Source organism: Schistocerca piceifrons, chromosome X (assembly GCF_021461385.2).
Source record: "Schistocerca piceifrons isolate TAMUIC-IGC-003096 chromosome X, iqSchPice1.1, whole genome shotgun sequence".
NCBI lineage: Eukaryota > Metazoa > Arthropoda > Insecta > Orthoptera > Acrididae > Schistocerca > Schistocerca piceifrons.
Window position 1 is genome coordinate 209,006,264 of NC_060149.1, and position 24,323 is coordinate 209,030,586.

Consider the following 24,323-nt stretch of genomic DNA (forward strand, 5'->3'; position numbering starts at 1 on the left):
CTTCTCTTAGAGCCTGCTGAAGAGGTAGACTGGAGATAATATTAATTTTATCTATCTACGTGCTTGCTGCTCTCCCTGTCAGTCTCATTTCCTCTATCTCTCCTTCCATGATTATCTTCTCTAGATTTTCTCCATTTCTTCTCACAATGTGGCCAAAGAACTGGAGAATGTTTTGGTTGTCACGAGAAGAAAGTCACCTGGAGGTACTGAGTTACTGAATAATGGACACATTAGTTGTTCTTTCAGCCCATTTTATGTGCAGCAATCTGCACCTGCACCAAAGCCCAAATACATCAATCTGCTGCTTTTCTGTGGCCATAAGAGTCCATGTTTCGCAAGTGTAAAAGAAGACGAAAAATACAAGTGTTTCAGCAAGCCAGATCTTTGTGCTTTTCATTATCACTCTGTTCTGCCAGATCTTGGTGGGCATCTACATAGCCACTCATCCTACTGTGATCTGTCTTTTATCTCATCTCCACACCTTTCCGTGTTGCAGATGGTTGACCCAAGATGGATGAGAGAATGCACGATTTCCAGTTTCCTTAATCAACCCAAGATGGATGAGAGAATCCATGACTTCCAATTCCCTTAATCAATCTGTGAGTTGGACCTGTGCTCTTTGATCAATTATCTTCAGACATTTTAGTTATACTTACTTAACACTGACAGCCTAAGATCTGAGTTTACACTAAAAACAGTCCTGCTCTCATATCACTGACTGCAGGGATATTCCAATGAGTGACAATAATTCCCCTCTCCCTGCCCTAATGCCAAATTTCCTTTCCTATTACCATTCCTTTTCCTACTGAGATGTAAGCGATGACATAGCCCCACCTAGCAATAACATCAGCAGCGAACAATTTCATGTTCAACCATATAACTGAGGGAAGTAGCTAATACAGCACCATGCTTTCTACCCTGCCTACTGTCACAATACAATACATCCTTCCATAATCCTTGCACAAAGAACCTACACTCCAAGGAAAAAAATACCACACCATGAAGAAATTACCCAAATGGGACAGAAATCAGTAGATGTGATGTACATGTACAGATAAACAAACTATTACAATTTCAGAAAAAAATTGGATGATTTATTTGAGAGAAAGAGCTTCAAACACTGAGCAAGTCAATAATTTGTTGGTCCACCTCCAGCCCTTATGAAAGCAGTTATTTGGCTTGGCTTTGATAACTAGAGTAGTTGGTTGTCTTTCTGAGGGATATTGTGTCAAATTCTGTCCAATTGGTATGTTAGATCATCAAAGTCATGAGATATTTGGAGGGCCCTGTCTATAATGCTCTAAATGTTCTCAATTGGGGAGAGATACCGCAATCTTACTGGCCTAGTAATGGTTTGACAAGCATGAAGACAAGCAGTAGAAACTGTCATCATATATGGGCAGGCACTATCTTGCTGAAATGTAAGCCCAGGATGGATTGCCATGAAGGGCAACAAACCGGGGCCACAGAATATTGTCGATGGACCGCTCTGTTGTAAGGGTGCCATGGATGACAACCAATGCGGTCCTGCCATGTAAAGAAATGGCAACATAGACCATCACTTCTGGTTATCAGGCCATATGAGGTGTGATCATAAAGTAACAGGAATTTTTGTCTTTCTCAAAGAATCTTTATTTATTCATCAACTTTGTCCCCATCACCAAAGTAATTCTTCTCAGATACAATACATTTGCGCCAACACTTTTTCCAATTTTGGAAGCATTTCTGGAACTCACTTTCTGTTATGGTGTTCATCTCCTTCAGCGATTCTGTTTTTATCTCATCAGTGGTGGCAAAATGATGTCCTTCCATGGTTCTCTTCAGCCTCATGAGTAGAAAGAAGTCACAGGGGGCTATGTCTGGTGATTATGGTAGCTGACACAACATAATGGTTTTGATTTTTTGCCAAAAAATCATGAGCTATCATTGAGGTGTGGGTGGGAGCATTATCATGATGCAATTTTCACAACTGATTTTGCCACAATTCTGGTCATTTTCTCCAGATTGCTTCACACAAATGATGCAAATTTCCACTTAGTATTCCTTATTGACAGGACAACCATAAGGCAGGAGCTCATGCTGGACTGTCCCATAGTAATCGAAGTTCTCAAATTTTTTTTTTCGGTCTTGGCTCTCGAGACAGTTACCATTGGGACAATTGGGCCTTGGTTTCTACTTCATACCTGTACATTCACATTTTGTCACCTGCTATAACCTTCTTTAGAAATTCTGGGCTGTTGTCAATTTCAAAGAGACTGAGAATACATCAAAGATGATGACCGCCCTGGATGCCCTAGCACATCAATTTCTGACAACAGTGGGGAAGAAATAAAGAGAATGGTCCTGGAAAAGTGCTGAATCATCGTCAGAGAGATTACTGATGATGTCAGGAAATCCTTTGGCTCATGCCAAGCAACTTTTTCAGACATTTTGGGCATGAAATGTGTAGCAGTGAAGTTCGTTCTGAATTGTTTTATTTCGACCAGAAGCGATGTCAAATAGAGTGTTATAAACATTGACATCGCTTCTGGTCGAAATAAAACAATTCAGAACGAACTTCACTGCTACACATTTCATGCCCAAAATGTCTGAAAAAGTTGCTTGGCATGAGCCAAAGGATTTCCTGACATCACCAGTAATCTCTCTGATGATGATTCAGCACTTTTCCAGGACCATTCTCTTTATTTCTTCCCCACTGTTGTCAGAAATTGATGTGCTAGGGCATCCAGGGCGGTCATCATCTTTGATGTATTCTCAGTCTCTTTGAAATGTTTATAACACTCATAAGCTCTTGTCTTACTCATAGTAGATTCAACAAAAGCCGCAGTCAACATTTCAAATGTGATGGTGCACTTGATTCCATTTTTAAAGAAAATTTAATCCAAATTCTTTGATATACCTTCTTCGAAAGTACAAATTCTCAGAACAATCAAAAACATGTATAACCTTGTTCAAACAAATTTCAGGCTTGCAGCCGGTCGTCGTTCAATACTTCACATTATATTTCAACTGGGCACCTGCCAGTCATCTTCAGGTTAGCCGTCGCAGACTGGCGAAAACGTCCTCCGTTCCGCAATATATAGCGTACTGTAACTATTCTGCGCATGCATCAAAAACTTGATAGATGAACCACGCTGCCCGTTGGTAGCGCCCTCGCTGGTGGAATAGCAGAACTCAGTCGCCCTCTGCATTGCTGTTTGCCACGGCCGTCAACGCACTCTGTCGTCTTTGATTTGAGCAAATCATGGAGATGATGGGATTCCATGTACTGTCCAGCTGGTAGCCGCTGTCACGGTTTAACAGATTTTCCGCCAGTCATGTTTCTACAGATTCTTTAATAATGGAGTTGCTGTGGACAAAATTATTGTTTTCTCATACTCCATTGAATGTCCAGTAGAAATAAAACGTTCTGCAATAGCGGACTTGCTTGGCTGCAGAAGGCGGGTGTAACGTTGATGTTCAGTGCAGCGTTCTTTTACGGTGCGTGTGGTTTGACCTATGTAAGCCATACCACATTGGCATGGTATCCTGTAAATTCTGGCCTTTCGTAGTAACAGATTGTCCTTAATTGATCCCACAAGGTCCGCAATCTTCGATGGTGGGCAGAAAACCACTTATACCTGAAATTTTCGGAGGATTCTTGCTATTTTAAACGAAGTGTTGCCAACAAAAGGAAGAAAAGCTAAAGATTGTTCCGGCATGTTCTCCTCTTTATTCACTTACTGCTTCTTAGTTTTAACTGTTAGTGCCCTGTTAATCTGCCAGATGGAATACCCATTTTCGCTGAATACTGTCTTTAGATGGCCGAGTTCTTGAGGTAAGCTATCTAGATCTGAGACAGTATGAGCTCTACGAACAAGTGTTTTAAGCAAACCCATGGTTTGCGATGGGTGATGGCAAGACCATACATCTTATCTACCTATGGGACTCTACCTATAGGAGGATTGATTACGATCCTACAGGACGTGTGCAATGGAAAACTTCAGCACTATTACATTCCTCCTCCTTACCGCAAGAGACCATCAAGAGGTTAAGACCACATGGTTGTGTACCTCCAAGACTGTATGGCCTTCCAAAGGTTCATAAAGAGGGTCTTCCTCTGCGTCCAATAGTGAGCAACATTGGAGCTCCTACATATGATTTAGCTAAACATCTCGCTTCCTTACTGAGACCTTTTGTAAGCAAGTGCTCACATCACATATGAAACTCAGCTGATTTTATCAATAGACTGGGGGCTCTTCGTCTTAGCAGTGTGGACCTTCTAGTAAGTTTTGATGTGGTCTCACTTTTTACAAAAATTCCTCTTGTAGATCTTTGACACTGATTGGTAACATGTTTCCTGTTGATATCATTGCTTTGTTCAGGCACGCTCTTTCCTCAACTTATTTTATGTTTAATCAAGAATATTTTGAACAGACTGACGGTGTTGCCATGGGTAGCCCCCTGTCTCCTTTGGCGGCCAACCTTTTTATGGAGGATTTTGAAGAGAGAGCGCGTCGATCAGCTGCCCTGAAACCAACAGTTTTTTGGCGGTATGTGGATGACACTTTCATAGTGTGGCCTCATGGAGAAGATAAATTAATGGAGTTTCTATATCACGTCAACTCCATTCATAGCAACATCCGATTCACCATGGAAATAGAGAAAGATGGTTGTTTGCCTTTCTTGGATGTCCTGGTTCGAAGGAAGAATGATGGTTCTCTAGGGAATTCAGTTTACCGGAAACCCACTCATACTGATTCGTACCTGCAAGCATCAAGTTGCCATCACCCATCGCAAACCATGAGTTTGCTTAAAACACTTGTTCATAGAGCTCATACTGTCTCAGATCTAGACAGCTTACCTCAAGAACTCGCCCATCTAAAGACAGTATTCGGCGAAAATGGGTATTCCATCCGGAAGATTAACAGGGCACTAACAGTTAAAACTAAGAAGCAGTAAGTGAATAAAGAGGAGAACATGCCGGAACAATCTTTAGCTTTGCTTCCTTTCGTTGGCAACACTTCACTTAAAATAGCATGAATCCTACGAAAATTTCAGGTAAAAGTGGTTTTCTGCCCACCATCGAAGATTGCGGGCCTTGTGGGATCAGTTAAGGACAATCTGTTACTACGAAAGACCGGAATTTACAAGATACCATGCCAATGTGGTATGGCTTACATACGTCAAACCACACACACCGTGAAAGAACGCTGCACTGAACATCAACGTTACACCCGTCTTCTGCAGCCAAGAAAGTCCGCTTTTGCAGAACGTTGTATTTCTACTGGACATTCAATGGAGTATGAGAAAACAATAATTTTGTCCACAGCAACATCTTTCTGGGACTCCATTATTAAAGAATCTGTAGAAATATGACTGGCGGAAAATCTATTAAGCCATGACAGCGGCTACCAGCTGGACAGTACATGGAATTCCATCATCTCCACGATTTGCTCAAATCAAAGACGACAGAGAGCATCGACAGCCGTGGCAAACAGCAATGCAGAGGGCGACTGAGTTCCGCTATTCCACCAGCGAGGGCGCTGCCAACGGGCAGCGTGGTTCATCTATCAAGTTTTTGACGCATGCGCAGAATAGTTATAGTACGCTATATATTGCGGAACGGAGGACGTTTTCGCCAGTCTGCGACGGCTCACCTGAAGATGACTGGCAAGTGCCCAGTTGAAATATCATGCGAAGTATTGAACGACGACCGGCTGCAAGACACAAATTTGTTTGAACAGTCAATTCGACAGGAAAATTTTAAAATTCACGTGTATAACATTGTTGACTGTCAACAATAAACTAAATATTCAAAATAGCTGAAAATGCAAAGATATATCAAGTGTACATGTACCAACAAAATGAAAAAAATTGAAAATCAGTTGTATAAAGCCTGTGAAATTAAAAAAAAATCCATTTCCTTTTTGATCAAATCTTGTATAGTGGGTGGCATTCTGGTTGGTATCCCACTGCTTTCTGGGGCATCTCCAGACACCTGGAATCTCATTAACATGGGTACAACTGTCCCCAGTGATGAGCCCCACTTCGAACTGAGCCCTGATGATTAGCGAAGACATGTCTGGAGATGCCCCAGATAGCAGTGGGATAGCAAACTGACTGTCACCCACCATACGGCCTGACAACCTACAGTTACGGCCTCAGGTGCAATTTCTTTTCATGGCAGGACCCCTTTGGTTGTCATCTGTGGTGCCTTTACAGCACAGTGGCATGCTGATGGTATTCTACACCTGTTTTGTTGCCCTTCATGACAAATTATCCTAGATTTACATTTCAGCAAGCCTATCACTGCCCGCACACAGCGAGAGTTTCTACCGCTTGTCTTCATGCTTGCCAATCGCTACCTAGGCCAGCAGGGTTGCCAGATCTCTCCCCAATTGAGAAAATTTGGAGCATTATGGGCAGCACCACACCATTTCAACAGAAATTGGCACGATATTCCTCAGGAAGACATCCAACAACTCTATTAATCAAGGCCAAGCCAAATAACTGCTTGCATTAGGTCCAGAGGTGGATCAATGTGTTATTGACTTTCTTGAACAAAACCTTGCAAGGTTTGCAGAAGAGTTTCTGTGAAGTTTGGGAGGTAGGAGATGAGGTACTGGCAGAATTAAAGCTGTGAGGACGGGTCGTGAGTCATGCTTGGGTAGCTCAGTTGGTAGAGCACTTGCCTGCAAAAGGCAAAGGAGCCGAGTTCGAGTCTCGGTCCAGCACACACTTTTAATCTGCCAGGAAGTTTGATATGTATGATGTTTCTGGACAATGAAAGCAGACACAATGACATGCTTGTCGTAAGTCCTGTCTGCAGCTGATGGCCACTGGACAGTGGGTGCTAACAGATCCACATCTGCCACAGTGCTCCAAGATAGAGCGAATACTGTGGACAAAACATTATTGTTCATTCTGGCCAATCAAATAACATGGTGGTTAGTCCATGCTGTCATGACAAATTTCAGTACAACTGTTATGTAAATCCATAACTGTCATAGTAGTATGCCTTGTGTAACCTGAAATGTCTTGGCACGGCTAACCAACTTCCATGAGACTGCTCATTCTGCTCTGTTTGAATTCACTCACAAGATTATGTTGTGTTCTTTGATTCTGACGATGAGTACTGGCATTAGTTTTCATGAGTCCACTTTGATGACTGATCAGTGAATGAGTTCAGTGTAATGCTGAACTTCCTGGCTGCACAATAGAGAGAGAGCTGGTAGTGAGATGTAGGAATCTGGAAACTACTTCATCTGCTGTGTTTTCAGCTCCCACGAATAATTTTTTTTTTTTTCACTTTTTCATTCTATATCTAATGCAGTTACACACATAATAGTAATTTGTTCAGGAAAATATGAAATAATCTTTATTTATTTGAAATTTCATTTAAATTTATGGTTCAACTGTTTATATTTATGTTCCTTATTATAATGATGCAATTACTTTTACTAGAAGTCTGAGTAATTGAAAGTTATCACTAATTAAAGCTATGATAATGTCATATAATTGGAAAACATTTTGAGCTAATGGGCAGTGTTGGAGATACTAAAATGTAGACTTTCACAGCCGGAAATATCATGTCCATTATAATTATCTGGGCTGTTATGCCGTGGTCGGTTGATGAATTCTGTGTCGATTCCCAGAATTCATCAACCGACCACGGCATAACAGCCCGAATAATTATAATGGACAGTGTTGGAGATATTGTTAACACTCATTCGAAAGCAGCTGTTCCAAACATTTCATTAAATTATCAGAAACTAATTAACTTATGAAATAATTGACATTAATAGTTCGAATTCTCATAACTTTGACTGCCTATTTTGCTTTAATGCCTACAAGATTCTGAACATTGACAACATTTTCTGAACCAGACAAAACCTCTCACTAATTAATTCAGTCCATAAAAAAGATTTTGAATAATTTAGGTTAATAAAAGATTGATTTTAAGATGGATGTTATACTCTTGAGTAGGGGATTTCAGACTATGGAAGCATAACAACATTCCATATATTTTTATGATTTACTAACCTGAAATGTGTTTCATAAACCAGATAATAGTAAAGTTTTAAGAGTCAATGTGAAACAGTAAAATCCAACCTCGTCAATTTTCAAAATGTTAAGCAAATTCAGATGTCACATCACATTCTGCCTCCTGTCTTGAAGTAATCACCCCTTCCCTGAAATTGGCAGTCTGTGACTGGTGAAAAATGGGCAACATCTCTAGGTCTACATGTCATAAGTCTGTGGCTGGTAATCATGAGGGAGATCTATGCACAGAAAGTCATCCAGCTAGTATGATGCTCACATCTCTGTGTTGATTAAAGTGAAAGTCGTCGAAAAGCAATGGATAACATCTCTATGTCGCATAATGTCAGAGTCTCAATTGGGCAAGTGAACATGCAACACGTTATGTTGGTTACAGGGAAAGTTTGCAAACAGCTAGCACTCGGATAACAGAACTATGTTGGTTAGAGACCCAGGCTAAATGTGCTTTGACATCATCCGTGTGACATCCATGTATCATATCTGTAACCTCATGGTGTTAATGTTCAATTACTATTACCTACTGGATAGTGTAATTAATTTCAGTGACTGTACAGCAAATTATATCATGTGCACTATTAATTGCATACTTCTATCACTGTATATAACGCCATTGCAAAGTTCAACAAATATTAAGGCTCTGATAAATGATTGAATTAATTCTCTCTTGGATATGTTTACGAAGGAAGAGAGGTGTGCCCCTTTAGTTGTTTAAACTGTGATCTGTAAAACTGGAACTGGACATCAACAATGTTATAATGAGAATGAAGTGGTAGGGGCCACTTTTAAAATTCGCCTATTGTGTGGTCTACGTCATTTGGCACTACTCTTTTTAGGTCCCATTTTCAGCATATTATTCCAGAATGTTGAGATATGAGACTTCAAGATACGAGGGCATTTCGAAAAGTAAATATACAATGGCTCGCAGTCCTTAAATAGAACATTTATTTAGAAAACATCAGTTACATCTTATTAACTGGATTATTTGTTATTTTTTGACATAATCACCCCCGTTATCCAAAAATTTGTTAAGTTGGCGCACAAGCTTTTGTATCCCACGGTCATAGAAGGTTGCCGCCTGTTGTCGGAACCACATTTCAACTTCATCTTTCATCTCTTCATTGCCGTGGAATGATTTTCCACCAAGATGTGACTTCAGGTAACGGAAGACATGGAAGTCGGTGGGCATAAGGTCCGGACTGTATGGCGGATGGTCCAATACATCCCATTTGAATTGTTTGAGTAGTGCTTTGGTTACGAGCGCTGTGTGAGGCCGAGCATTGTCATGAAGCAAGCGGACTCCACTTGTCAGCATTCCCCTGCATTTGTTTTGAATTGCCCTTCAAAGACGTTTCAAAGTCTGGCAATATGCAGCAGCATTAATTTTCGTTCCAGGAGGCATAAATTCCAACAGAAGAATGCCTTGTCTGTCCAAAAAAACAGAAGCCATTATTTTCTTCGCTGAAATCGACGTTTTGCATTTCTTGGCTTTTGGTGAATTCGAGTGGCGCCATTGCATTGATTGTTGCTTGGATTCAGGTGTATGGTGATAAACCCACGTTTCATCACCTGTCACAATGTGATCAAGGAACTCATCACCTGCTTCAGCATAGCGTGTGAGGAAGTCTAGTGCAAAGCCCATCCTTTTCTTTCTGTGTTCTTCTGTTAACAGTTTTGGAAACCAGCGCGCACATGATTCCCTGTACCCTAACTTGACAGTCACAACGTCATAAAGAGTTGCCATTGACACGTCCGGTGTGATCTGATGCAATTCTTTCAATGTGAGACGTCTATTCGCACGAATTGCTTCCTCCGTTCTCCGAAGAAGGGCATCAATCATCATAGATGACCGACCTGTTCTTTGTTCGTCATGAACATCGGTCCTACCTTCAGAGAAATGACGACACCATTTCATTACATTTTGTCGATTCATAATGGTCCCATAAACAGAAACAATTTCTTTGTGAATATCTGCTGGTCGCTGACCTTTTGCATGAAGAAAATGTATGACAGAGCGCACTTCGCATTTGGCGAGACTCTGAAATGGCGCAGCCATTTTAAAGACGACCCACTCCAACGAGAAGCCGAACGACCGCAAGGAGAAAGCTAACGGTTCAAGGTTAACACCAGTGTTGCCAACTTGCTCGCCAAAACTCTTCTGTTCCTCTGGCATATGGTGTATCTTCACTTTCCGAAATACCCTCGTACATGGAAGTGAGTGCATCAACATGTATGGGGTACTTCACACAGGGGTTGTGGGTGTAGGTGTGTGTCAGCGTTCTGCATTCTTAAATCACTTATTGCTGGTACACTATTGTATAAATAACCTGAGTATGGATTCATTTGGGGCATTCTTTTTTGGTGTTAACTCTTTCACATACATTAGCAAAACAAAAGTTTACAGCAGCATAAGAACCAGATTAATGCAAAGAAAAAGGTGAAGAAAGTACTTAAATTGAAACTTAAATTAAAAACATATTCAAAGAAAAGTAATTGGTCCACACTGTACAATTACCTTAAAACTAATTTATAAATAAATAATACAAATACTGAAAGTACATACATACCATCAGCAGAGCCAATGCAACTTGAAACAGAGTTTCTACTCCTTGTAATAGGAAAACATCTAAAATATGGAAAACAAAATACAGTGGAAACCTAGCTGTAAAAACAGTTAGGAACCATTGAGAGGCAAACATGTGTGACTCTACACCTTTCTCAGTAAAATGCTGCCACAATTTGGGTAACTGCTCCTGAAAACGTTTGAAAACATGTTTTAGAGGAGTTTGAAAGCATGAATCAAGATTTATTGTAAAAACTAGTGTCTGCTACACACAATATCAGAGGTTGACTTACATATTTACAACTAGAGCAAATGAACATCCAATTCGGTAGTTTTCAAAATTAAATGTATAGAATTCTAACTTTCTGAAGAATGCCACTGAGACTAGTATAAAACCAAAATCTTTGCAACATTTTCTGTCCATCTGCTAACTACAGATGTGCAAGGATTTTATTGATCTACTTCACACAAATGAAGATTGTTGTAACTCGCCGATCTTTCAAAGTGCCGCCGCGCAGTTACGCGCATCCTCTACATGCGGTGCTGTCTGCCAGCCATGCAGCATCAGCGCCACCTAAGCGGCCAGCCAGCCAGCAGCCGCTAGACTCGGACTCAGTTATGATTTGACTTTTAAAGTGTGCACACGTCTTACTTAGTTTACTCGATCTGTGACTTTCATGTATAACATCGTCCTTGAATTATATTTGTTCAACTTGAAGTTATAACAAAGATGACCATCATTTTGAACAGGTTTTGCGCTGTAGTATCTGCTCAACCCAGGTATGAAAAAAGATTTATCCAAAACCCTTATTTATTTGCCTTTTGACCAACTCAGTGCTTCTACTATTCAGTGAGTTGTTACCTTTAGCCATTAAATAGTTAACCTACAAAATGAATATAATAATGTGAAAGGTCAGATAACTGTCCAACTGATGAAATCCTTAATGTGTAGCACAGCTACAGCCACAAAACATTTCATAAGGAGAAATAAAGTTTCAGTGTTGTTTGGAGCTTACAAATTCAGCATCCACAAACATTTAATATATACATAAAAAGAACAGGAAAGTGGAGTTCAAGACATCCTATTCTTTCAAGAGATTGCATACGCATTCCTGCACTTAAAAAAGAAAGTTGAAAAGTTTAGCAGTCATGGACTTCAAACCTATAAGATTCAGATCTGGAGGCATTGCCCTAAGTAATGCTTATAGTAGAAGGAATGTAACATTGATATCTTTCCAGTGAAATAAGCAGTACTTCAATGCTATTGTCATTTGATACATAAAAAAGTCACTTGCCCCTTATATCCTTGTTCCTGTTGTCAGTGACAATGTGATGCTGCGAGCAGCTTATTAATAGCCCTGCATGGACATCATCTCTTTATTGTTACCATGCTGGGGCCCAGGCAACACACTACAATCAGTACTCAGTTACATAATCAATTGTAGGGCTCTGTATGATGAATGAGGATGACTTCATTAACAATTTTTGAAGAAGGAACTGTCTTTGGCGTTGTGAGTAACATCTAAACATCTAACTGCTGTGGCTCAACACAGTTATAACATCACTACTTCAGGAATGCTTCCCACCTCTCTGAGAAGTCAAATTTTATACACTGGAGGGAAAAATTCAAATGAGATAACAAACACTGGATAATCCAGGATGGAATAATGACATATTGTGAAAAGGATTGATTGCTACTCACCATATAGAGCAGACACTGAGCCACAGACAGGTGCAACAGATGACTGCTACACATTTGACTATTTGGCCAAAAAGGTCTTCTTCTACAGTACAAAAGACATACACATTTTGTTTTCATTGTGTTTTCTACTTTAGAAGGAGGTCTTTTGGCCAAAAGCTCAAATGTATGGAAGCCTTTTTATTGTGCCTGTCTGCCACTCAGTCTCCTCTATATGGTTAGTAACAATCTATCCTTTTCATAACAAAATGAGATAATCAATCTTATTATGGTGATGATAATCCTTCTGGGGCTTAGAATGTACAAAGCTGTGTCAACTTTCAAGATTCAAATGGTTCATATTACTGACTCCTTAACTCACTCTGTAACTTTTTAGTGTATTGTCCAGATCAAATGCCAGTATAGCATCCAATACAACTATTGTTTCACATCTGTGCAAGAACAACAACAGTAAAATCATCTGATACCTTGTAATTTCAAACATTTTCAGGATGACAATCATTAACATAAAGTTCTTGGTTTGCAACTCAAGCTTTCTTTAGCATTTGTAATCACTGTTTGTTTATTTTTTGTTGTTTGGTCCCACACACCTTTTCGATGTACAGAATAAATGAGGTATAGGACAGTACTGTGTAAACACAGTATGCAGAATATATTAAAGAAAATAAACACACAAAAATGTTTTGCCCTCCCTCATACAATTTGTGAGCACAGTAAAACTGAGAAAGAGATTTTACCAGCTAGTCAAATGTTCCAAGTTTTAATGATGTACATAAATGAAAGCACCTGGTTGTAAAATGCTATTACACATCATTTACACTATTAAGTACTTTGATGCTAAAAATAATAAAATAAAACAATTTCATTCACATACATTTATTAAATGAATACCAACAGATAACAAAAATATGAAGTATTCATTTGTCTAGATGGATACAAACTACTATTCCTCCCCATCCCCCTTTTTGTTGTTATTACAGTGAAGGTAATGTCACTGACAAGTGCAGATCCACTTCATGTAATCATTCTACTCTCTTGATGATAACATCTTTTTGATGACCAGTTTGGCTTCATAGAGTTCTTTACACTCATGGATGGCCTTATTACAATTAGCATGTGTTCTACATTAGCCAACAAAAATTATTTTCACAAGCTGTTTAAACAGTGGCCAATCAGCAATGACCAGCTGTGGCAATGCATCACTCAGGAGCACTAATCACTACAGTTATGTGGGAACAGGGGTGCCACCAGCACCGCTTAAGAGTTTTATGTTGCTTTCTCTGCTGCTGCTACTACTGCTGCTGATGATGATGATCATAGCTACTATATTTATTGTAAGTTTCAGGACACAGATGGGTCTGTGTTGCCTCTTTGACTACTGAACCCTAGTAGTGGAGGTGTGTACCACAGGATTTAGTGTTGGTAAGACCAAATGATATTTATGGCCTGCAAAGTCTGTTAGAGAGTATGTGGGAACATACAAGAAGTATTGTAGAACTTGGGTATGCTAAATTTCAGAACACCAAAGAGCCATCTCCTTTGCAACTGATTGTAGGTCTTGTTGCAGACTACATTGCCAACTATTTCACATTCTCAATACTTTCTTCTTCTTCTTCTTCTTCACTGTATTCGAGTTGTACATAAGCTTTGTCATCCTGTGGTCTTTATTCTGCCAGTTATAAAGGCTATCACGCAGAGTTGAACAAACAAGAAATCTGAATTTTGGTATTTGCCTTTAAGCATATTCCTTTAAAAAAAAAACAGAGTCCTAATTTAAGCTTGCATTACTCTATGTAATGGTAATGTAGAACCCTTTATCAGTCCTGAATAATCTTCTTTGTATACCACATAACAATAATCTAGCCTAATACAAGTTAGTAACAATTCCTGTAATGGTTGGCATTCACAAAAAATGTTTAATATGAATACAAAACAAGAAACTTTCTCACACTTCACATACATCTATCCCCAGGAAAACTAGTTATGGCTCACACTTCATATGTATCTGGATGTAAAACCATGTCTCACAAAAGATAACATGGAAACAAAATATGTTTCCAAAAATACATTTTTTCCAGTTTACATTTAATCCCCATGTGCTATAATGGCCTGAAAGAATACAATGCAAATCTGATCAGAGAAGTGGTTGAGAACAGACACAGCGCAAATTAAGTTATATGGAGTAGACACCAAATTTCTTCAGTTCAGATGGCATATGGCATAACAACTAAAAACAGAAAGAAAACTGTACAAACATTCTAACATTTCTTGAAATTCTTTATAGTTCAAGAGCTGGAACAGAAACATAGTTCATAATAAAAATAATGACATTCTGAAAGTAGTGTCACATGAAGCGTACAAAGTTATTTAAAGAATGGAAACATTTTCCATACTCTATGACTAGTACTCGGACTAAACTTGCATCAACATATGCTAAAAGACATCATTTTGTGGTGGTGGTTAGTGTTTAACGTCCCGTCGACAACGAGGTCATTAGAGACGGAGCGCAAGTTCGGGTTAGGGAAGGATTGGGAAGGAAATCGGCCGTGCCCTTTCAAAGGAACCATCCCGGCATTTGCCTGAAACGATTTAGGGAAATCACGGAAAACCTAAATCAGGATGGCTGGAGACGGGATTGAACCGTCGTCCTCCCGAATGCGAGTCCAGTGTGCTAACCACTGTGCCACCTCGCTCGGTAAAGACAGACATCATTTGTGTGAGGCTCTGACCAACAGACTTTACATGTCAGAAATTAAAACTGCAAATATTCCCTGTCAATATAGGTTTTGAGCAGGAGATCAGACGATGCAGCTAATGTGATATTATAAATGGTGAATGGACAAAACACAAACAGATATTTTACCTGATCCACACCATGTATTTAGTCTGTGGATACAATAAATAAATAAACTTTTGACTAGATATATCAAAGAAAGTAACTCGAACAGCTAAGCCATCATGGCATGGTCATTTAACCATTTAATGTGGCTAGGCACTTGAGAATGTTCTATTGATTAATACCATTATGCGACTATGTATCCATACACAACTTTAAAACTGATGTACTAATACATGATGATACTACAACAGATACTAGCATTTTAAAATTACTGAATACCTCCATCAACCTGTCCAGTTGATACAATCTCAAGTAGAGAACATCAAAGCCATCCTTGTACAAATCTCGTAGGCCATAATTGTACATTAGTTTAATAAGGACACAGAAGGCTTGTTCCTCTGGCATCTGAAATAAAATCATAAGCATGTATTCTTAGACAGTAAACACATAATGAAATGGTAAAGTATGCAACGCAGTTTTCATGAAAAGCTTCCAAAACATATCTACAAATATGTTTACACCCAGAGAAACCTTTAAAAACTTCTCTTTAGATCGCTAGTTCAGAGTTATTACATGCAAAATGTGAATTAGGACATCACATCATCTTACGAAAGTAACATGCACTGTAACATCTAATGAAAAAGCAGTAGATAAAAGAGAAGCCCAAAGTTCTCTTAAAAAAAAAAAAAAAAAAGAAGTATTTTGAATGAGTAATGGCATCACTGTTTCTACTTGAATGTATGTGCCTTCATGACTATGGCCATCTACTCTGGCATTAGTCTGAATACAAGGCAAATGAAAGAACTCCATCCAAACAGGCCTTGGAAGAGTACCAACCAACTACCATGTTGTCCTCAGGCCAAAATGCAGATACATTGGGGCATGGGATTAGCACACAGCTCTCCTGGCCATTGTCTGTTTTTGTGATCTGGAGCCACTACTTCTCAATCAAGTAGCTCCTTAATTGGCCTCACAAGGGCTGAGTGCACCCCATCTGCAAACAGCACACAGCAAACCCTGATGGGTTGCCATCCAAGTGCTAGCCACATCCGACACTGCTTAATTTCAGTGATCTGATGGGAACTAGTGTATCCACCATGGCAAAGCAGTTTGCAAAGGGCAAATAATGCAAAAACTTTAAAAACGAATCTGGGGCACTTCTATTACATCAGAAGATACATTTAACAGCAAAAAAATTGGACCACTGTAGACAAAATGGCAGATCATCTGGTAAAAGTAGCATACAAACTTGATCACGATGTGACATCAGGTAGACGGAATTAATCATCGATTCGGAAAATGTGAGATATTCGAAGTTCACTCTGTATTTGCCCTTGCCCCATGTGCTAAGGACTGCTCACATTACGACACAGATTATGGACCTGACTAAATGTTCAAGTCGCAGCGACAGCACCTGAATACCAACAAATACGAGACACCGAGGCTGCAAAGCTTTTAAGAGTGAGGTTAAATGGCTCACTATCTATCATTTAGAGTTAACTACAAATGATAGACTAATTTTACCAATCAGACATTTTTCTGAAATCATTTATTTTCATTTTTTGCAACTTTAAATGATTACTTTGCATGTTTTGGAATGAAGACTGAAGCCTCAAAATTACCTTCCACAAGCTTATGGACTTATATGGTCAAGGAAACAACAATTATGTCTGTTTCTTGTGACACAAAGCTATATATTTCCATTTCCACTATCTCTCTCTCTCTCTCTCTCTCTCTCTCTCTCTCTCTCTCTCTCTGCCCCCCGCCCCCCTCCCCTGTTTGTGTGTATTCACTAGGAAGAGAAAGAAAGCAATATTTTGAACAATGTTTACCCAAATTATGAAACAGAATGTTGGGTAACAACACAGCTGGCTTTCCCTTCATGTAGCTACAGATCCAAAATGTATGGTGTTTTATGTCAGCGAAAATATCCTATCACAAAAGCAATTTTTGGAATGCTATTTGTAAAAGATAGAACCGAACATGAAATCATTACCTGTTTACCATAAGAAATGTTAAAATTCCATACAGCTACACCTAATAGTTATAACCCGTAAGTGTTTAGAAGCAGTGACTACTGACAGAATACTTCGACCCACAGCAAATGAGTAAGAGTGCTACCAGTACTTCTTTGCCTAGAAACAGCCTGAAAGACAGTATTATCAAATTCGCAAAACAATATTACTGGATCACCTGTTAGAAAATATTAACTGTAAAATACAAAGTCTATTATGGACCTCTAAAAATAATTATGCCTACAATTCAAAGCTATACAGAGGAGTCTGAAGTCAGATATTTGCATTTAGAGTAATGAGGTAAATGCAATTAATGGGTTTTTTGATTGGTATAGTTTTTAAATACAAACCAAACATCATGGCAAAGGGATAAAAACAGTTAAAACTGTATTTTTGTGGCGATGATCTAGTTAACCAAAATAATGCATTACAGTGGGCTATTATAAACCATCTCATGTGCCAAACTATTATTCACTTTCCATTCCCATGACTAAAATGCTTGCATAGGATCCAGTGCAATGTTCACACTGTGACATGTTGCTCCACAAACCTGTCTACGGCAAAAGAGTTTCCAGTTTACTTCATGGGGTTTATAATATAATTCAGGTTTTCTTTATACACTTTTACTCAGGTTGGAGAGTTTCGGGGAAAATACAGAAAGTGCTTCAGTCTCAAAAGGTGCGGGATGAACACAGGAAGACGGTAGACATAGCAACAATCACTACTGTAGCTGTAAATTATGGTATCTATGGCAGAAGGCAATGGAAACCACCATACTGAGCACGGCAGGGGCTACCTTATAACACTACTAGCCATTTCCTGTCATGTTCCACTCACAAAGAAAGTGACGGAAAAAATGACTGTCTATAAGCCTCCATACGAACCCTATTTCATGGTCCTTATGCAAACTGTGACGATAAATAGTTTGGACAAGAAGAGAATAGAAGCTTTCGAAATGTGGTGCTACAGAAGAATGCTGAAGATTAGATGGGTAGATCACATAACTAATGAGGAAGTATTGAATAGGATTGGGGAGAAGAGAAGTTTGTGGCACAACTTGACCAGAAGAAGGGATCGGTTGGTAGGACATGTTCTGAGGCATCAAGGGATCACCAATTTAGTATTGGAGGGCAGCGTGGAGGGTAAAAATCGTAGAGGGAGACCAAGAGATGAATACACTAAGCAGATTCAGAAGGATGTAGGTTGCAGTAGGTACTGGGAGATGAAAAAGCTTGCACAGGATAGAGTAGCATGGAGAGCTGCATCAAACCAGTCTCAGAACTGAAGACCACAACAACAATGCAAACTGTATGTTGGCAGCAGTAGAATCAGCCTGCAATTAGCTTAAAATGCCGATTCTCTAAATTTTCGCAATAATGACTCATGAAAAGAGCATTGTCTTCTCCCCAGGGAGTCCAATTTCACTTCCTGAAGCATCTCCGTAATACTTGCATGCTGATTGAATCAATCAGCAATAAATCAGCAGCACACTTCTGAATTACTTTGATCTCTTCCATTAATCCAACCTGGTGGGGATCCCAAACACTCTAACAGTACTCAAGAATGGGTTGTACAAATGTTCTACACTGCCCAGTCACATTAATGTGGCCACAAGTAAAAAGCTGAATAGCCACCTTCAGCAGTGCGGATCACTACCAGATGTGCAGGAAGACTGTCAATGAGGTTCTAGATGGTATGTACAGGGATGTGGAGGCATGCCAGCTCCAGTGTCATGGCCAGCTGCAATATGTTTCTTGGATGAGGACCGATTGTGCGAACAGCCAGATGGAGGAGTTTCCAAGGATTCTTGGTTGGGTTTGAATCTGGGGAATGAGATTTCCACTCTGCAATGGAATGTGCGCTGATATGAAACTTCCTGGCAGATTAAACCTGTGTGCCGGACTGAGACTCGAACTCGGGACCTTTGCCTTTCGCGGGCAAGTGCTCTACCAACTGAGCTACCCAAGCACGGCTCATGCCCCGTCCTCACAGTTTTACTTCTGCCAGTCTGGGGAGTTTGGTGGCCAGGGGAGTACAGCAAACTCATCTTGGTGTTCTTCAAACCACGCACATACATGCATACATTGCAAGCTGCGTGACACGTTGCAGTTTCCTGCTGGTGGATACCATCATACCAAGGAAAAACAAACTGCAAGTAGGGGTAGACATGTTCCACAAGGACAGATGCATACTGTCATTCCACTGCACCTTATAGGGAATTCCACGAAAACATTCCCCAGGCAATAAGGCTTCCTTCTCCAACCCAGTCCCTTCCAACAATGTTGCAGGTTGTTTGGTTTAATACATTTCACACTGTACAGGCATAAAACACTATTCACCTGAAAAGGCCACCCATTGCCACTTAGTGGACATCTAGCTGTGGTATTAGCCTGTAAATTCCAGCCTTCATTGCCGATAAACAGCAGTCAGTGTGGGTGTACAAACCACCCACCTGCTGCGGAGGTCCATACACAGCAACATTTGCTGAATGGTCTTTGAGGAGACACTGTTGATAGCCTGCTCATTCCTCATGGAGGACAGTTGCAAAAGTTGAATGTCTAGTCTACATCTACATAAAGACTCTGCAAGCCACCATATGGTACATGGCAGTGGGTACCCTGTACCAATACCAGTCATTTCCTTTCCTGTTCCACTCGCAAATAGAGCAAGGGAAAAACAACTATCTAAATGCCTCTGTATGAATCCTAATTACTTGTATCTTATGTTCACGGTCCTTATGTGCAATGTATGTTGGTGGCATTAGTATCGTTCAGCAGTCAGCTTCAAATTCTGGTTCTTTAACTTTTCTCAATAGTGTTTCTCGAAAAGAATGTCGACTTCCCTCCAGGGATTCCCATTTGAGTTCCTGGAGAATCACCGTAACACTTACATGTTGTTCGAACCTACCAGTAACAAATCTAGCAGCCCGCCTCTGAAATGCTTCAATGTCTTCCTCCAATCTGACCTGGTACAGATCCCTAACACCCGAGCAGTACTCAAGAATAGGTTGCACCAGTGTCCTATATGCAGTCACCTTTCTTCCTAAAATTCTCCCAATAAACTGAAGTCGACCATTCACCTTCCCTACCACAGTTCTCACATGCTCGTTCCATGTCATATCGCTTTGAAATGTTACCTCCAGATATTTAAATGACTTGGCTATGTAAAGCAGGCCATTAGTAACACTGTATCCAAATATTACAGTAAACAATACTGTTGGAGGAACATTCCCAACTGATCATTTTACCACAGCTTGAAAATACCGCTCGAGTTGTAAGGTTCTTTTATTTAACACATGACCAGATCGGGCTCTTATACACCCATCTTCCGGTACCATATTGAAAATAGCAAAAGATGGGACATAACTTTTACATGCAGCAATAAACATAAAAAACAAAAAAAACCATAAAAATTTTAAAAACATTTAAAAAACCACTGGTCGGGCTAGGTGCTGTGAAACCTAAGTCAATGCCAAAGTGACACCAGACAGTACTATGGACAACTGCCTTAGTAAAGAAATATGCAAAAATACCTGGACACTTACACTTGGTGCTGTGACCCCGAGCACTGCAGTGAACGTGTACAAGACGCAGTGTGCTACCAACGCGTGCAGAGCATGGAGTAGCAGACATGGAGGAGGAAGCAAACTGGTAAACCAGAGTGGCAAAAGTACTGCCATCTGTTGACAGAAAGAAGGTATGTGGGGCCACTACCTCCAATAATTAACTTGGTTTCACTGACACCCATTATACGCGACCAGAAAACTTCACCGTCACACTCAACTTCAATATTTTTGTCAACTGTAATGAACATTTCTCCCTCTTATGGTCTCTAATGTATCTTTCCGATTTATGTCCCATGACTTGCTAAATATATCAGAGCTTTTCACTTCAAGTTTCAGCCACCTCTCAGTCTCAAGAATAACTTGACCATGAGCTCTTTCCTCGAGGGAAGTAAATTCGGGAACTTTATTACAAATTTTTTGACAGTTTATGGTAGTTGAAGTGTCTTTATTTTGACGCTGTTTGACTTCCCTTGGTGTATATCGACTGGTGGGTGTTCATCAGAGCACCTCAAACTATTGCCTGGCCTGGCCTAAAAAACCCTCATGTGCATTTCACAAGTACTCCGATACCTGAGTAGCTACTTCCTTTGCATAGTGCACCCCTGACCTATCTGGGGGAGTCCACACATGATAACCCAGCTCTAAAAATCTGAAGCCAAGACCATCACAGAGTTCAAGAAGCGTTTGGTTGAGACCCTCCACTTCGTTCCAAACCAAAGGATCCTGATAAACTCTAGGAACAATGCTGCAAATTGTGGGCTCTGCTTGCACTCCATGCAGCCAGCAGTCTTAACCACCTCCACCAACTGCCTTTACAAACTGAGGATTGCCTCAGAACCCAAGCAACAGATGTCAGTGCCAATGTGAGCCAACTGCTCCCTGCACGTTCGATAGGTGCAGGCAAAGCCACATCCACATCTTGGATGAGGCCTCCTGGCAGAAATACAGACCGCACACTGGGTTTCTTTCCAACCCTGAACGCTATCTACCTAAGGGGCTCCATAACGCGCCTAACAGTGGAGTCCCAACAATTTGTAACCCCCTCCCTCCCATGTGCCTGCTCAGAGCCTACTGAAGGAGCGGCCACCTGTCCACTCACAGGGTGAATGGGCAAGACCAGGGGCCAGGCAGCCTGTCTCCACACAGGCAGCCTGTCTCCACAATGGCCCTCCGCCTTGAGCAACATGAATGCATTACTACCTGCCATTCACTCTCTTGTGAGGGCGGATCCACCATGTTGGGTGCACTACGAGGTGCGTCAGAAGCAGAGCCTGTGGGCAAAACAAGCAACACCTGAAGTGTCCCATGCCACACGCCACATTCTCCGCCACCGCTATATCCAAGGCAGCAGCCAGAAGGTGACTGACCATAGCCAAAAGAGCATTCAGCTGTTAGCGAACTGTGGCCAGTTCCTCCTGCGTCTGCACACAGCATGTACACATCCTAGCCATCCTAGCAAGCCTAACTGAAAATGTAAATTATAAAAGCAGATAGAATTCTAGAAATGCTACTTGATTCCCTCCTGATGTGTCACCAATGGAAGCCAATGTGTAAATGAGCTATGTAGCTGGCTGTTCAGTGAGCAACTACTGTGGCTTATAATCAAGTTGCGTGCGTACAGAGTTTGTCTCAGTTGTGTGACTAGATTCACTATTTCTTGTCAAAATGCTACTTGATGCCCTCCTGATGTGTCACCAATGGAAGCCAATGTGTAAATAAGCTATGTAGCTGGCTGTTCAGTGAGCAACTACTGTGGCTTATAATCAAGTTGCGTGTGTACGGAGTTTGTTTCAGTTGTGTGACTAGATTCACTATTTCTTGTCAGAAAGGTCACAGTTCATAGTAACTGATGGAAAGTCATCAAGTAAAACAGAAGTAATGTCTGGCATTCCCCAAGGAAGAGTCATAAGCCATCTGCTGCTTATGATTTATATAAATGATTTAGGGGACAATCTGAGCAGCCCTCTTAGACTTGTTTGCAGATGATGCTGTCATTTTCCATCTAGTAAAGTCCTCAGATGATCAAAACCAAATGCAAAATGACTTAGATACTACATCTGTAAGGTGTAAGAAGTGGCAGTTGTCTCTGAATAAGAAAAAATTGTGAAGTCATCCACATGAGTAAAAAAGAAATCCATTAAATTTCAGTTACATGATAAATCACACAAATTTGAAGGTTGACAATTCAACTAAATACCAAGGAATTAAAATTACAAACAACATAAATTGGAACAGTCACATAGCTAAAGTTGGTGGGAAGGCAAACCAAAGACTGCATTTTATTGCCACAACACTTTGAAGATGCAACAGGTCTGCTAAAGGGGTTGCTTACACTTTGTTTGTCCATTCTCTGCTAGAGTACTACCATGCAGTATGGGAACCTTACCAGATAGGATTGATAGAGGACATCGAACAAATCCAAAGAAGGGCAGCACAATTTGTATCATTGTGAAGTAGGGGAAAGAATGTTACAAATATGATAAGTGAATTGGGGTGGCAATCATTAAAAATAAAGGCATTTTTTGTTGCGGTGAGGTCTTTTCATGAAATTTCAATCACCAACTTTCTCCTCTGAGCCGGCCGGTGTGGCCGAGCGGTTCTAGGTGCTACAGTCTGGAACCACACGACCGCTACGGTTGCAGGTTCGAATCCTGCCTCGGGCATGGATGTGTGTGATGTCCTTAGGTTGGTTAGGTTTAAGTAGTTCTAAGTTCTAGGGCACTGATGACGTCAGCTCTTAAGTCCCATAGTGCTGAGAGCCATTTTTTTTTTCCCCTCTGAATATAAAAACATTTTACTGTCACCAACCAACAGAGGGAGAAATGATCATAATAATAAAATAAGATAAATAACAGCCCGTACAGAAAGATTTAAGTGCTTATTTTTCCCATGCACTGTTAAGAGAGTGAAATGGTAGAGAAATAGTCTGAAGGTAGTTCAAAGAACCCTCTGCGAGACACTTAAGTGTAAGTTACAGAGTAGTGTTAGTTACATGTTCCATGTATCATTTGCACGATAGATCATAATGAGTGGTGGAGCAACTCATTTTACATTCACATCGCAAATTAATTTGTACATACAGGTACATTATGAACATTTCTAAGTAGTAGTTCTTTTTTAAAGACGGGAAAAAAACTGATGTGAGTTAGTAATTCCTGCCCACCACCTTTTACCCATTACAGTAACAGAAATTCTTCTATGGAATATAAGGAGTTTTCAAGGATAAACTTTCTCAGTTCGTTATCAAATTTTTCTTTGCTGTCTGTCAGACATTTTACATCACTGGGTAACTGACCAAAAATTTTTGTTGCAGCACTGTGCACCCCTTTTTGTGCTAAAGACAACCTTAATGTGGAGTAAAGTCATTTCTCTTTCTGTACTGTAATTATGTATCTCAAAACTGGACATGATTGTCTCAATGGGAATTCCGCGATCGTTCATTAAATAAAATATGGTGTTTCAGTCTTCAATCGCTATACTTTATTTTCAAAGATGGGCAGCTAGCCCGAAACCGGTAATTGAAAATAAAGTATAGCGATCGAAGACTGAAACGCCATATTTTATTATGTATCTCATTGTTGATTTTGAACTGTAGTGGATTA

The 24,323-nt window shown here is 40.2% G+C and overlaps 1 protein-coding gene across 1 annotated transcript in view; it reads right to left on the reverse strand.

The window, feature by feature from the left end:
- LOC124721618 (rab GTPase-activating protein 1-like) overlaps positions 1-24,323 on the reverse strand; it is a 158,140-nt gene that overhangs the window by 39,824 nt on the left and 93,993 nt on the right. Inside the window, exons 10-11 of the mRNA XM_047246677.1 lie at positions 15,421-15,546; positions 10,608-10,793 (exon numbers count right to left, since the gene is read on the reverse strand). Coding sequence (XP_047102633.1) covers positions 10,608-10,793; positions 15,421-15,546 — 312 coding nt within the window. The remainder of the gene's footprint in view (positions 1-10,607; positions 10,794-15,420; positions 15,547-24,323) is intronic.